The sequence below is a fragment of the Eleutherodactylus coqui genome, chromosome 12, assembly GCF_035609145.1.
Source record: "Eleutherodactylus coqui strain aEleCoq1 chromosome 12, aEleCoq1.hap1, whole genome shotgun sequence".
Taxonomy (NCBI): Eukaryota; Metazoa; Chordata; class Amphibia; order Anura; family Eleutherodactylidae; genus Eleutherodactylus; species Eleutherodactylus coqui.
In genome coordinates, this window is record NC_089848.1 from 94,518,444 (window position 1) to 94,534,916 (window position 16,473).

Consider the following 16,473-nt stretch of genomic DNA (forward strand, 5'->3'; position numbering starts at 1 on the left):
CCGCTCCATTGAAAGCAATGGGCTGCTGGCGTGCGCGGGGTAAATTGTCGGGAAAGGCTTAAATATATAAGCCCTTCCCTGCAATTCATCCTAAAATGTGTTAAAATAAAAAAAAATTGTATACTCACCTTTCCGCTGCAGCCGGAGTCCAGCCGCGGCCGCTGTCAGTTCTCCTGAACTGCTTCTCGGCACTATTCAGCCGGCGGGGCTTTAAAATCCCCGCCTGCTGAATGATCTGCCTCTGATTGGTCACAGCCCTGACCAATCAGAGGCTGAAAACACTCACACACCCATTCATGAATTCATGAATGGGTGAGTGACTGCTGCCTCTCAGCGCTGAGCCAATCAGGGGCAGGTCTGACTCACATCCATTCATGAATTCATGAATGGGTGTGAGTGAGGCATGCCTCTGATTGACTCAGCGCTGAGCCAATCAGGGGGCAGGTCTGACTCACACCCCCTTCACACCCACTGCAGGACGGCCGCGCGGAGCTCCGGCTGCCGGGAGAAGGTGAGTATATATATATTTTTTATTTTTACACATTTTAGGATGAATTGCAGGGAAGGGCTTATATATTTAAGCCATTACCGACAATTCATCCCGGGCTCGCCCGCAGCGCATTGCTTTAAATGGAGCCGGCTCTATTGCCGTCTCCATTCGAATGCAATGCGCTGGACAGCTCCGGCCTGTTTCTAATGAAACGCGGCTAGGAGCAGATTTTCGGGCGATTTGCGGGCGACTTGCGCGCAGCGGTCACGCGATTTGCGGATGCGCATCCGTCATGCGATCCGCAAATCGCGTGAAAAAACGCCCGTGTGACTAAGGCCTAAAGGGATTAAAGGATCTGCTGCTTACGTCTCCGTGCCAGGTACCACAGGATGACTTCAGAGGTCTTGTGAAGTGTGTACCTCAAAGGCATAAGGGGCCCTACATAATATTATGCAGGTGGTTTTTGATGTTATAGCTGATTGGTCTATAAGCTACAGGCAATATGTGAAATGCAGATACTCTGTAAGGTGCCTCGCATTTTTTTGTGTAGTATGAAATAAATGTCAACAGAGGCAACACTTTAGTAATAAGTTGAAACGTGAAAGGGTGCCTGAATATGCTGCAGATCTCCACTGCAAACGCTGGATGATCTCCACTGATTTTTTGACCAGCAATCAACATTATACAACAGTATGAGCCATGTATATTTGAATTCAGCAGTAAGGTAAGAGAAAACACTTGCTAGAAGCTGCAGCCATGTCTCTGTGTAACTCAGTCTTCCTCCAGCAGCTCCCTCCTCCTCTTCATAGACTTCTATGGGCAGCATGACACAGCACCAGACAAAGACCGTTGCCTATAGCTCTGTGCGTTACCCGCTCTCTCCAAGGGTTGGTGTCTCCGCGATGGGACTTGTGTAGTGAGGAGCTTGTCTTGTCTTTGTCCTCCTTTACCATGGGCATTGTGAAGAGCAGCGCAGTAAGTCACGTAGAAGGACATCTGCCCTCCATTTGTACCGATTGCAAATTGGTTAAATATCTTTATTTATTGCTCATTTCAATACACTTCTCATTCAGCCTTAAAAAAATAGAAACAAACTAAATAGAGAAATGCACGGTGCCTCCCGTCAGATATATGTTCTATAAAACTCTTTACGGATCGGAGTAATACATAAAATACAAAAAAAAAAAAGAAATGCACCAAAAATGAACGTTTGCTAAAAACTGCCTTGTACCAAGTGTTCCAACTTCTGACCGCTGGAAACACTTCATGCCCTGTGTACCATATTCTGAAGACTGGCCAGGTTCTCAAATGTCACTAATACATTTACCCTGAACATTTACAGTTACAGCTAACAATTAATGTGTACAGATCAATGCTCACTATAAGGGCAGCCATATTGTGGGCGCAACGAGTACGAAAGTCCAATGCCATTCAAGACCGGGAAGTCTAGGTTTCGCTGGAGTTAATTTCCTGTCGGAGTCCAGAAAGCTGGAATATGAGGAGCTGTTTGGTGGGTTCTTATGCATTGGAGTCATTATTGCTGTGCAGAGTTCCTGCCCACGATGTGGAAGGAATATATGTTAGTCAAATAATGAAAATCACCAATAACCAAAGCCTGGGTATTGTTAATAAGGCGACAAAATGTCACATGGGGGAGGTAAGTAAAGATGAGCGAGTATACTCGCTAAGGCACATTAGAGATGAGCGGGGAGATACTCGGCTAAGGCACTACTCGCTCGAGTAAAGATTTGGGGACCGGCGCGGGTGACAGGTGAGTTGCGGCAGGGAGCGGGGGGGGGGGGGGGGGGGGGGGGAGAGAGGGAGAGAGAGATCCCCCCTCCGTTCCTCCTAGCTCTCCCCGCCGGCCCCTGAAGAGACGAGCGGGGAGATACTCAGCTAAGGCACTACTCGCTCATCTCTACAGCTAAGGCCTCATGCCCACAGTCAAGACGGTCTCCGCCAGCAGACTATCGCAGCAGAGTCCGTCACGCCTCCCCCCCCCCCCAAAGACCCCATACTCACCTCTCCGGATCTGCTGTGGCGAGCCGCCGCGCATGCACAGTACAGCACGTGACGCGCCGGATGATGCGGTGGGCGGGAATGTGTAATCACGTGATACTTTCTTGAATTGAGTGATCAGCTGTGCTGATAAGATTCTCTCTGCCTGTGTCCCACTGTTAATTCACAGCGGGGCACGGGCAGTAAGCCTGGAGATCACTACAGCTGTTTGCTTATGCTAAACAGTTGTATTGCTCATCGAGAAATAGCGGTGGTGTCCCGCTCCGCCTGCATAGCTCTATTGCAGCTACTTAGCTACTATAGAGTATGCAAAGATGATCGCTCAAAACTGTCACTCAAACTATCGTTTGAGCGATCATCTGTCAGTGTAAATGGGGTGTAAGAGTCAAACCCACCCTGATCTGATATTGATGATTTATACTAAGTATAGACCACCAGTAAGACCCAGAAAAAAAAACAGCCATCCTTGCTTGTCCAGGACCAGAGTGTCACTTTAAGGACTCCGCCAAATAGCTCGCCATATCTCAGCTTTCTACACTTTTCACTATCCCACTTGGTGAGCGGGAAACTAGTTTTTAATAACCCATAAAATAATACATTTCTATGTTGATCCCCAAAAATCCCTATATACTTACCTTTTAAATTATGCCTCATTTCTGTGTTGCCGGTCAACAGTAGAACGTGTCACCACTGCAGCCAATAGGGAATTAGCAGCAAATTTAAAAGATAACTATATTGGAATTTTGTGAGAACTTCTAAATGTGTTGAGAGGTCCCCTTCACTGGCAGTTCCACCTGAGATATTACTTTTCACTGGCATCACCTAGGATCAGGTGCCTTACTGGTAATACCAATGGCAAATATACATTCGGCCCGCTAAATGGCTGCCCCCTTCTGTAGGTACGGGGTAGGTTTTAATAAAAAAGCATTTAAAAAAATCTATGTTTAGCAGCTGGTAAAATGAAAGTCCATCATGGGGTGGCAGTGACTGGATTAACCTATACCAGACAGACAGCCTCAAGGTTAAATTAAAGGCAGCATCATTGCTCAGCAGCTTTACACTGGCAACAATCCAGCAACAGACAATACAAAAAGGAACACAATTCAAAACATTAACTGGTAAAGCTGTACTGGGCTTGCATTGATTTCAATTAAGTAAACAGAGTCCCTTAGCGAATTGATTGCTGCATGTCAATGGCTTCCAATGAGCCCCCCGGCAACGTTATGTTGTCCATTTGTATGAGCATGACTCAAGGACTCTTGGCTTCGGCCATCGTCTCATCTGCCTCCCTTGGCCCGCACACCCTGTGATGATCCAAGCTGTCTTTGCTTGTCTGTAAATCGTCAAAGTAAGGATGTGACAGGGCGGCGAACGCTGTTATGCGCTTTTCCGGAATGAATCTCAAGCATTTCTGCAAAAAAAACAGAATACAGAGAAGACCTTAGCCACCAGGACCTGTACAATGTCACAGGCATCAGAATGCAGTTGTTACATGATGTGAGGATTAGCTTCTATCCATAAGACCCAATTCAGGTGGCCATAATGTGACTTGATTTTAGCATCCCTATTAACCCCTTCCAATCCAATTTGTATCCTGGTTTTCCTAGGGGGCTTACTCTTTTTCTGCCATTATACAATGGCCCTATATGCTGGCTAAAGCCAGTACTGCATGAGGTGACACGTTGGATAGGCTCTGACAGCAGAGAGGCTGGCAATATACAGTAAGAGAACCCCGACGGACGTCTTCCAACATCAGAGCTGTACAGCTTTAAAACATAATGTCTTCAGAGGTCAGACAGTGGATTGGAAAGGGTTAAGGCCGTCAGTCCTGACATGACCACAGGTCTTAGGACTTGAGCTAACCGCATCATAGGAGTCTCTGATGCTCTTAGTTTGGGTCATTTGCCCTGTAGTCAAGCTGGTTGTAATACAAATCCTACAATTCAGTCACTTTATGGCTGTCTGAATGGGGCGTAACTTACATGTCATCTCAGCTTTTCATAAGGGCTTCCAATAGAGTTAGGAAGCTTTCCCTATATTGAGAGCTGGTTTGCCTACCGTGTGAACTCCCATTCACAGTTGGCCTATGATGGACAGGACTGGCTGCAAACGTCAATGATCCAATCTACAAGCTCCACGCTATGGACTTGATAAGACCACTTAGAATTGTTTGCTCAAGATTAAAGTATTCTCAAAAGCAACTGGACACTAGAAAAAGTAATCGCCATTATCTGCAGGAGTTGTACCATCAAGAAAACCCTATGCTGGTCCAATTGCTCGAGTACCTGGCAGCCAGCGATTTTCACTTGAGGTGGTGGATCCTGCATAATTGGGATGAAGAGCCTAACCATATGGGTTAACTATAAATATGTGCATTTTTTAAAGGGGTATTCTGGATTTGTACTATTGATGACCTATCTTCTGTGTAGGTCATCAGTAGTTGATTGGTGAGAGTCAACCGCTTAGGATCCCCACCAATCAACTATTCCTCCAGCTGTCAGTGCAGCAGGGCCGAATATCATCATTGGTGGCCTGGGTCGGAAGTGTAATAGACGGCTTTACTCCCATTAAAATCAATAGGACTGATGGTAATTAAAACTGACTTGAGTTCACTAATATAATCAGTGAGACTCCTCTGTGGCACAACCGTGCGCTCCCTGAGTTGTATGGGTATGATGACTCAATTTTAGATTCATTTCAAGATGCAGGATATTTTCTGGCTGCTTAATCCTGATGGCTCCATTCCCTCCGTTGCCGATATAAGGAACAGATATCAAGTTGTACAGCGGACGTTTCGCAGTATATGCAGTTGAGACGCGCGCTTGTTGCTCAGTTTTAGTATTGTTATTATGTTTGTGGGACGTGTCAAAAGTTTTTGAAAAGCCCAATTACACTTTAGGGCGGCCTCAGGCGGATGTATTTTCGCGCCTTTTTGTGCACACAAAAATTGCGTGTGCAAAATGCAGAGAATTTAACTCATTCATTTCAATGGGTTCGTTCTCATTTACTTTCTTTGCACATGCATTTCTTGCGTGCGCAAAAAATTAGGACCTGCTCTATTTTCCTGCATATTTGCGCACCGGAAGACCCTATAAAACTCTATAGGAGGTGCATAAATGTGCAAGCAATATGCAAGAATAGGTGCAAAACACTGCAAACGGAATGAGAGGACTGGAATACCCGGAGGGGCTATCAAAATTAGGATTATTTACCCTGGAAAAAAGATGGTTAAGGGGCGACCCAATAACTTTGTATAAATACATGAGGGGACGATACAAGGATCTCTCCCATGATCTGTTTATACCCAGGACTGCGACGGTAACAAGGAGGCATCCTCTACGTCTAGAAGAAAGCAGGTTTCATCGCCAACACAGAAGGGGGTTCTTTACTGTAAGAGCAGTGAGAATGTGGAACTCTCTGCCTGAGGATGTGGTGATGGCAAAATCCATAGAGGAATTTAAGAAGGGGCCTTGATGTCTTTCTAGAGCGGAAGGACATTACAGGATATAGACATTAGGTGACCAGCGGGTTTGTAGTTCCGGGTCTTACAGTCAGGTTGATCCAGGGATTAGTCTGATTGCCATTATGGAGTCGGCAAGGATTTTTACCCCAAATGGCCTAATTGGCTTATGCCTCTTGGGGGTTTTTGCCTTCCTCTGGATCAACTAGGGGGTTGAAATAGGCTGAACTGCATGGACATTGCCTTCATTCAGCCTAACATACTATGTGACTATGTTATGTTATATGTTCGTCTGCAGCCATCGTAACAAATAACCATATTCTCACACCATCAGAAGCACTACTTTTTTATGAATTGACTGACCAGAAGTAAATCTTTGCCTAGTTCATCAATGTCCAGAACAATGTCTTCTATGCGTTGTGGCTGTCTGTCATGAAATGAACTTTGTGGAACGGCCACTTCACTCGGCCACGACTCTTCTTCTGGAAGCCCAATCACACTGCAGATAAAACACAGAGATACCATGAGGGAATACAGGCAGAGGACGAAATACCAGCAGAACCCATCCTCTATTACTGCGGGTCTCCCATGTCTGAACATAAGGAAATCCAGCATTCCACAATGTCAACAATATATACACAATGCATAGAATTCATTCTGTACTTAATGCCTGGGGTGTAATACTATCACTCCAACCTAAGCGCACATTTATCAACATTTCATGCAGATTGTTGCAAATCAAGTTTGGTAAATTCATAATTGCAGCTCCATCATTTTAAAATAATTTGTGAGAAAACATTTTCATAAAGTCACCACTAGGGGGAGGTAAATGCTCTGGAGAAATATGCGGGCCACCGTTTAATGGTTGGGAAATTACTTTTAAAACACATCTTAAAGGGAATGTCAGAAAGTTCCATCAAGATTTCATTATAAACCATATTTTTTTTACATTTTTGGCGTCTCAAACAAATGCCGGAAACATTTAAGCATCAAAGTATAACCCCAACTTCAGGAATATCAACCTGTCCAGTTAGAAAAGAAACCATTGTGAATCAGATTCACCTGCTTTGATGCAAATGAACGTTATAAGAGGAGCGCTGGAGAGCCAACAAGGAAGAAAAGCCCCCAAAAAGTGGATACAGACAATAAGAACATGTGACAGACGCGAAAAAGTCTGAAGATGCCATGGTCTTAATTATGTGATGTGTGATTTAAGTGTTTCTTTAATTTTTTGAGCAGCGTATTTTTCAGATTTTCTTTTTGTTATTATGCACATAAACATATCATGAAATAGCCCAGTTTTTGTACAGCCACTACAGCACATACAATAGGATGACACTGTTTTCTGCAGTCAGCTTTGCCGTATAGGTTGGTACAGAATGTGCAGAATCCTCTATCATTAAAAGATGGCAAGATAATGACAGCTTTATTGTACTGCTTGAGGCCTGGATAATGTTCGGCTTGCCACTCCCTGATGTCTGATATACTCTATTACTTCCTGGAGACTGTAATAATAATAATATGACACTTCTATGTCAATCGACTTCCACGCATTGCAGCTGCCATAAAGCACAAACCCTGCATTATTTCCCCAGGTCCTCAGCTCTGCAAGAGGACAGCCTCTCTTTTTTCCCACTTCCTTCCGTTCTTCCCTTTTTTCCTTTCTTTTTAGGCCCTGGCCAGACCACTGTTTCATATGAGAGCAGGAAGTTGTGCTATGTTTAGGTAAGTGCATCTGTTATATTTTTTGACCATTTTCATTTAAAGTAGAAAACTCAGGAATCCCAGGTACAGATACTGCATTAGTTTTGTATGAAATTACAGATAATGTACAGAAATTCCTTATGATTAAAAATAGATTGCATTGAAGTTCCTGACGTTATATACTAAAGTTTTATATTTTTAATTAACATTATTTTGACTTAATTTCTTTAGCAAAAATTATCCCCACTGGTTTACAGAAAAACCTGATCAAAAGTTAGTGCATCTGTTATATTGACGACTTACTTCTGATTTATCTTGTGCCTTTGCCTATGGGTGACTTCTTGGTTGTTCCATTACTTATTGATGTCTAAAGTCCTTATTTAGTACCTTATTTCATTTTCACTTCCTTTAATTGCAAAAGAGCAATATTAGAATAAAAATGAATATAAAGAAAAACCGCAGACCTTGCTATACTGTCTTCATAGATAATAGAAGAAGGAAGTCTTTAACTCCAATTTCGCCGCCTCCAGAGAAATTTTATAAATAATAAAATAAATTGCTACAACGTTTAAGAAACAGAATAAACACACGGGGACAGATTTACTAATACTGCGTGATAATTAGACAGTGCAAACCTAGACTAGGCAGTCTGAAAATGTGCCAGTTTATCACAGCGCCTCTGCTGAATGATCTATGTAGAATGTCTAGTCTAACTTTATAGTGCTTATTTTACAACAAAAATTACATTATTTTTTGGTGCAATTTTTGGAGCAGAGCACTCACTGCATTTAAGCCACGCTTACTTTGCAACAAAGGACCACTCCTTTGTCGGGAACAACAATAAAAGTGTCTGAAGAGTGTCTAAAGCACATAATAGATATTGTCCAAAGCATGTTCAAAAGTATTTTTTGCACAAAATCTGCCAGAAAACTGTCACATTTTCGATAGCAAATCTGTACCAGTATTTATCTTAATGCATGACACTAAAATGACATACATGAGACATTCTCTTTAAAGGGATCTATCACAACAATATCTATTTGTTAAATCATGATTTTATGTAAAATGTTTTATTATAAATTTTTTTGTGTTTATTTTATAACTCAGGGGCCTTGTTTATTAAGACTATCTATACTCTGTGAAAGAGTAAAAAACTATTCTGTGTCATTTGCAAGCATTCTTCTGATGGAAATTCTTCCAATCAGATCTAATGTAGTGGCTTAAGGCACAGGGATTGGAGCCTCAGGTGTAATAGCCGCAGGTCTGGAGAGTGGTTAGAAAAGAGCCAGAAGTTAACAATGGGAGGTCTCAGTTTGCAGTACGGACGGATAAGGCAGGTGGCATAGTCAAAAGGGAAGCCAGGAGTCAGCAACAGGAGGTCTCTGTGTGCAGTACAGATGGATGAGGTGGGTAGCGTAGTCAGAAGGGAAGCCAGGGGTCAGCAATGGGAGGGTCTCTGTTTGCAGTACAGATGGATGAGGTGAGTAGCGTAGTCAGAAGGGAAGCCAGGGGGTCGTATCAGGAGGTCTTGTTGCAATAGCAGAAGGGCAGGCAGAAGTGGCGCTTGACCAATGCTGTGGAGCAGAATAATCACGCATGGAAGGTGTGTCAGGGCCAGACTTTTATAGGAAGCCCTTATCAGGAACATGCGGAGTTAGAACTGGGGCAGGATAGTAAGATCTGGAAACAAGGTCAAGGTATGCAGGGGAGCTTGTCCAAAGGCCTGGATGGCTCAGCAAGGAGAGCTGCAGCTCTGGGAGAAAGAGCTCCCGGGTTCAAGTCCTTATATCCATAGTGTTTACTATAAAGCTACTAGGGATGAGCGAGCGTACTCGGTAAGGACAGATACTCCAGCGAGTATCGTCCTTACCGAGTACCTGCCTGCTCGCCCGCAAAGATTCGGGTGCTGGTGGGGAGTGGCGGGGAAGAGCGGGGGGAACGGGAGGGAGATCTCTATCTCTCTCTCTCCCGCCCCCTGCTCACTCCCACAACACAGCGCTCACCCACGCCGGCACCCGAATCTTTGCGGGCGAGCAGGCAGGTACTCGAAAAGGACGATACTCGCTCGAGTATCTTTCCTTAATGAGTACGCTCACTCATCTCTAAAAGCTACTTTACAATAGTGACAAAGGTGCCCTGTGGGACTACAAGTTCAAGTAGTGCAACATTGCTGCCAATAGTAAAGACAGTTAGATGCACTTTTAGATAGTTTTGATAAATGAGTCCCTCTTTATATTAAAAAAAAATCTACGTTTCCAGTTGTAGAAAGCACTTTTCAGCCTCTGAGAAGAGACAACAGTCATTTCACTATCGTCAATGAGAAATGAAAGATACGCTGCTATTAAATATCTGGAGTCAGACAACACAGCATCACACTACTGAAAGTAAGTAAGTAATCAGCGTACCCCCTCCTTCCTCCCTCTCCCTGCACAGTAACCCGTCACAGAGCATAACTCTAATCATGTACATCAAATGGAATAAAGGATATACAATTTAAAAAAAACATAAGAATAAAAGTTTCTCTAGTGCAACCCTGTAAGTCATTGACTCCATTCAGTATGACCAATATGTAATAATGGGGGCCATTAAGGCGGACATATTTTTTTCTTAGCCTGGCCCAATTATCCTATTATTGGTGTTCTGCAACTTACTCAAATATCTTCTCTAGCTGATCCACATCAGAGTTTCCACGAAACAAAGGTCTGGAAAAAAAGAGCAGGGAAACTGTCATCAATTAGTCAAGAAATCTGTAATCTATAAACATTCAGAAAGATCCTATAGTATAGACCCAGGAACGTTCATCATGTACATTTCTTCCCACCACAAAGAGCTCTGTTAACTACCTAAGACCAGGGATGGACAACATACTATGGATTGCGGAACAGAGGAACCTGCAAATTGAGTTTTTAAATGGCCTGGCACCACACACGGCCAAAGTGCCGTCCACCTGTGGTTACCCAATAGCTACCGTTGAGTGGGCATGGATTGGTGAAATGTGGCCAGTTGACCCATGTTTCCATAGCCAGAGAACCTCCAGAGTAATTGACAGAAATCAATCTAAGCACATGGCTATCTGGCTCCCGAGAAGAATGTAAACCAGTTTTCAGGAAAGTATATGACCCATATTTCAGCTCTTGTAGGAAGTTTTAAAAAGTTTTGTGCATTATGGTTTGCCCTTCACCAACTGGTAAAGCCAAAACTGTTGGTAACTATTTAACTGCTTAATGACAGTAAATATGCCTCAGGCTAGGGCTACACGTGTTGCATGATATTTGCGTGACTTGTCTGCAATTTGCTGTGACATGACTGTTTCAGAGCTGTGAGTGAGCTGTTAAAAACACCACCAAATTGCAGGAAACTTGCAGTCACACGTTACTTACATTGATGCCCATGGTGGAAAACGTCACAAGTGATTTGTGACCAAAATGCAACAGAGTTGGATTTTCTGTGACTGTCATGTCTAGAGATGAGCGAGCATACTCGATAAGGCAAACTACCCGATCGAGTAGTGCCTTATTCGAGTACCTGCCCGCTCGTCTCTAAAGATTCGGCTGCCTGCGTGGGTGACAGGTGAGTTGCGGCGGTGAGCAGGGGGGGAGAGAGGGAGAGAGAGATCTCCCCTCCGTTCCTCCCTGCTCTTCCCCGCCCCCTGCCGGCACCCGAATCTTTAGAGGCGAGCGGGCAGGTCCTCAAATAAGGCACTACTCGATGGAGTAGTTTGCCTTATCGAGTATGCTCACTCATCTCTAGTCATGTCGTAGTCGTATTAGATCACCATCTAGCCCCAGCTTTGTATTCTACGATGTTGTGTTTTTATGAAGCTGTAAACTATTTTCTGCATGGGTGTCTCCTGTGTTACCCTGGAGTGCGTTCTTGGCTGCCGAATGACAGCCTAACTCCTACTTTAACCCTTTCTAATCCAATTTGTATCCTGGTTTTCCTAGGGGGCTTACTCTTTTTGCCGTTATACAACGGCGCTATCTGCTGGCTAAAGCCAGTACTGCATGAAGTGACATGTTGGATAGGCTCCGACAGCAGAGAGGCTGGCAATATAAAGTAAGAGAACCCTGACGGACTCCTTCCAACATCGGAGCTGTACATCCTTAAATCATAATATCCTCAGAGGTCAGACAGTGGATTGGAAACGGTTAAAAAGTGGGATTGGAGGAATTTTCCATGGAGGCCATTTAACTCTTTGATCACCATGGTCAACAGTGGCATGTTTAGGGGGAAACCACCCTTTAATAGGGTCGCCCAGTTTTCTGGTGATGCGATTGTGGAGTGGGAAACCCCTGTGTAGTCCGGTCTCGGGACCTACAAGGGACACCAGGGCTGCCTATGCTCTCAGCCTACTGTTAGAGCACACTAAGCATTGCCCTACCAACAGCCTGTGGATAGTGACAAAGGTCATACTGTATTAGCATACAGAACTATGCAAATACATTCTAAAGATAAAACAAACATCCTAAATAGTAATCTCATAATGGGATTAAAAAAATATAAGTAAAACTAGTTTGCCGAAGAAATTACAAAAACAATTATGTAGATTAAAATACATTTTCTTGCGTATATATTGAATAAACACATATTAGGCACCCACATGGCATATATAAAAAAGGAAAATCAATAACAAAATAATCCTTTTCTGTGCATCTGCGCCCCCCCAAAAATTCTATAAATCACACAGATGTTTAGATGTACCCTAAAACGGCGCCAAAAATACAATTATTGTTGCATTAAACGAGGCCTCATAGAGTCATGGCAATTGGAAAATAAATATATAGAGGCAAAAAGTCTAGTCTGCCATCAAGTCCCAAACAGACCGGGTCATTAACAGGGTTTTTCGTGCCCGAAGAACTAAATAAGGCATATCTGTAATGTCTGTTCAGAACTGCGGACCCCACTAAACAGAGCAGGATGCTGGAGCAATCTGGACAGCGTCTATATGGAGGACTAAAAATTTTGAACACAGTATCGGGCAAATAACAGGCGGTAATAATAGTACTGAACAGAACGGAACCTCCCCGACTGAACCCGCCAGGAAGCGGAGCACCGGCCCCGAGAAGGGCGACCCCACTGCTTGCACATGGCAAGATTTAATTTCAGTGAGGACCCAGGGGACTAGCCCAGAGTACCAGACTTGGAAACTGGACTGAAGACTATGGAAGGACTTAAGGCAAACAGACAGGTATGCAGAGAATAAAGAAATGACAACAAATAGGTATGCTGAGAGTCCTGATAGGCACATGATCACAGCAGTGGGGAATAAGGGAGCCATTTAAGGAGCCTTTCCTTTAGCCTTTTTTCAGTATTGGAAAATCCCTTTAACCCTTTCCAATCCACTGTCTGACGTCTAAAGACATTCTGATTGAAGGCTGTACAGCTCTGATGTCGGAAGACGTCCAGCAGGGTATTGTTACTGTAGATTACTGGCCGCTCTGTTGTCGGGGGCCTCTCCAGCATGTCCCATACTGCAGTACTGGCTCTAACCAGCAGATGGCACCATTGTATAATGGCAGAATGAGAAAGCCCCCTAGGAAACCCTGAATCCAAAATTGGATTACAAAGGGTTAAGGGATGAAAAACCGTCAGTGTTTGCACTTGAGTATTGATATTTTTGTGCATACTTTGTAGTTTGTACATTATACAGAACATCTGTTATATGCCACTAATATCCATCCTTTGGTCGCTGCTCAAGTAAAAGTACTTGTTTACAGCAAACAAAATGGGGGGGGGGGGTTAATTGGGCCGCACACGAATGGATTTCTGCTGCGGAATCTGCGGTCGTTATCTGCTCGTAGGATCTGCAGCAAATACCGTTCAAAGGATGCAATGTAAACTCGCTTTTTCCTTCACATTCGTGGACACGAATTGCGATTTCCGCAAGCGGAGCAAAAAAAATCTCAGCATGCTCTATTTTAGTGCGGACTCCGCGCAGACAGCTTCAATTGGAGTCAATGGGAGCCGTCCGACCCGTAGCCCATCCGCATTGGTTACCCGCGTCATTGCCTAGCGACTGTGTGGGAAAAACGAACAATCTGTACTGCGCATGACAGGCGGCGAGCACCAGCGGTCATCCGCAGTACAGAAGAAACGGGTATGCGGGATTGCCAGCCGCGGTCCGAGCATGGGATCCGCTGTGTGAATCTACATGCAGAATCCGTATACAGGTGGTCTAAGGGGCACCATGTATTCTAGATATGCCGCAGATATATACACTTGCTTACATCAAGAAGTGTAGATATTTGATATATCTGGGCTTCGAGATCTGTATCTCGCTCCCTCGTTAGTATAGCAAATGGTGTATTTAGAAGCCTCCAATGAAACCCGGCAAACTGTCTGTCTTTGATTGACATGGTAATAGAGTTGGCAAGTTAACCAAGGCTTGACAGCTGTGATATCACCGGGAATCTCGGAGATCTTCTCAGAGGGTGATTTAACTAGGCACAAAACCACAAGCGAATTATGAGTCTCTGGAATTGGGATACGTTCGCAGATGTTGTATCACTTGTGAAGCCTTGGCAAAGGTTCATGTGAAGATTTTCATGCATGTTCATTTCAGTTCTCGAGCGACGAGGCAACGTGTCGTCATTTTTTCCCCTTTGATCTTCTTCAATGGAACCAGTCCAACAAAATATTCTCACGCCACCAGGTAGTCCTTTCTGTCATGTCCAACCATTGCTTTATCTCCATGATATCTTTCCTTCCAGAAACTGGAAATGTGCCGTATGTTGATATAACAGCTTCTTGATAATAATCCAAAGACTCAATGAACACCCGCTGTACGGCTCTCGGTCAAATATGTACTGATTGAGACCATCTGGTGATGTGGTAGGAACAGACAGTGAAAATGTTGATGTTGCTGCGGAGGCTGGAGACATCCTGGGTTTATTTAGTATTATATTGGATAACATCTACCTGGGGACACATAAGGGTTAACTATACCTGCCGGTGTAAAATCCATAGAATAAGAATGGTGAAAAATAATAATTATCAGCCTGTGTACTAGTAAAGGCATTGCCCAGTTGTATAATATTGTTGGCTTATCCCTAAGGTAGACCATCAACATCAGAATGGTGGGGCGGGGGGGTGGGGGTGGGGGCGACGCTTATGACTCCTGCTGATCAGCTTCTTGCACGGCCGTTGCACTTGGGCATGCAGCCAATTTCTGCCAGCTCCAATCCCACTGTAGTGGTCCAGCTTGGCATTTAAAGAGCAGTTCTCATATAGTGTATATTACATAATTTTCCATATTTATTTATTTCTGCATGGTACATTCACACATGGCAGATTTGTTGCAGAAATTTCTGCCGATGGAGGTCCATTAACAAAATTTGCAATTTTGACCATGTTTTTTTTTGTTTTTTTTAATGGCATTCACCAAGCAGGTTAAATAATGAGATTTTTTTGAAGGGAAGGGGTCACTATGATAGCAGTAATATCAATTTTGTGGGTTTTCTTTTTCTTTTTTTTCATAGAGGAGGTGGCGTTCAAAAATTTCCTATTTTTATCTTTTTAAACTTTTTTTTTATTAAACTTTTTACGCATTTATATTTATAGCCCATTACGGTACTTGAACTTCCTTCACTTTGATTGCTAATAGAATACAATGCAATACTGCAGTATTAGGCCTTAGTCAGACGGGCGTTTTTACGCGTGATTTGCGCATGCGTCTGGCGATTTTTAAAAACCATTGCTTTGCAATGGTATCGGACACATGAGCGCTTTTTATGCGCTCGTCCGATAAATTATAGAACAGAAATCGCACCTATCAGTGATCTGCGATTCCTGTTCTTCTCTATATGCGCTCAATGGGGCCGGCGGCAGCAGCGCCGACCCCATTGAGAGCATACACTAGACAAATCATTCTTCTCTGCCACAGCTGTAACAGATGTTTGCCCATTGAAAGCAATGGGCTGCCGGCGAGCGCAGGATGAATTGTCGGGAAGGGCTTAAATATATAAGCCCTTCCCTGCAATTCATCCAGAAAAATGTAAAAATAAAAAAAATATATATACTCAACGCTGAGCCAATCAGAGGCAGGTCTCACTCACACCCATTCATGAATTCATGAATGGGTGTGAGTGTGACCTGTCTCTGATTGGCTCAGTCTGACTCACACCCCCTTCACACCGACTGCAGGCCAGCCGCGCTGAACTCCGTCTGCCGGGACAAGGTGAGTATATATATATATATATATATATATATATATATATATATTTTTTACGCATTTCTGGATGAATTGCAGGGAAGGGCTTATATATTTAAGCCCTTCCCGACAATTCATCCTGCGCTCGCCCGCAGCGCATTGCTTTCAATGGAGTCAGCTGTATTGCCGGCTCCATTGAGTTCAATGCGCTGGACAGCTCCGGTCTGTTTCTAATGAAATGCGGCTAGGAGCAGATTTTTCGGGCGATTTTTGGGCCCCGGTCACGCGATTTGCGGATGCGCATCCGTCATGCGATCCGCAAATCGCGCGAAAAAACGCCCGTGTGACTAAGGCCTTACAGTGTATTTTACAAACCTATTAAACCCTACATTTGGCAGGGTCTAATGGGCTACCACAGATGACAGAACTGGAGGTCACTGTCAGGCATCTGGAAGTCATAGCAACGTATTGATGCATCGTGCGGGGAGGTCCTCCCTCTGTAAACCACTTTCGACCGCAGCATCCAGGTGGTTCAACAGCTGAGATTGGAGCTAAATAGAGGAGGAGTCCAGCTGTCGCTGTAAACATGCTCATGCATCAGAAGCCCATTAGTGACTGTCATAAAAAAAAAACGCTCTCAGTGATTTAAAT

At 43.9% G+C, this 16,473-nt stretch overlaps 1 protein-coding gene across 1 annotated transcript in view; it reads right to left on the minus strand.

The window, feature by feature from the left end:
- Positions 1 to 1,513: 1,513 nt before the first annotated feature.
- Positions 1,514 to 16,473, minus strand: part of CDK6 (cyclin dependent kinase 6) — a 138,146-nt gene continuing 123,186 nt past the window's right edge. Inside the window, exons 6-8 of the mRNA XM_066585728.1 lie at positions 10,325 to 10,375; positions 6,333 to 6,468; positions 1,514 to 3,920 (exon numbers count right to left, since the gene is read on the minus strand). Of these exons, the coding sequence (XP_066441825.1) occupies positions 3,759 to 3,920; positions 6,333 to 6,468; positions 10,325 to 10,375 (349 nt within the window). The 3' untranslated portion in view covers positions 1,514 to 3,758. The remainder of the gene's footprint in view (positions 3,921 to 6,332; positions 6,469 to 10,324; positions 10,376 to 16,473) is intronic.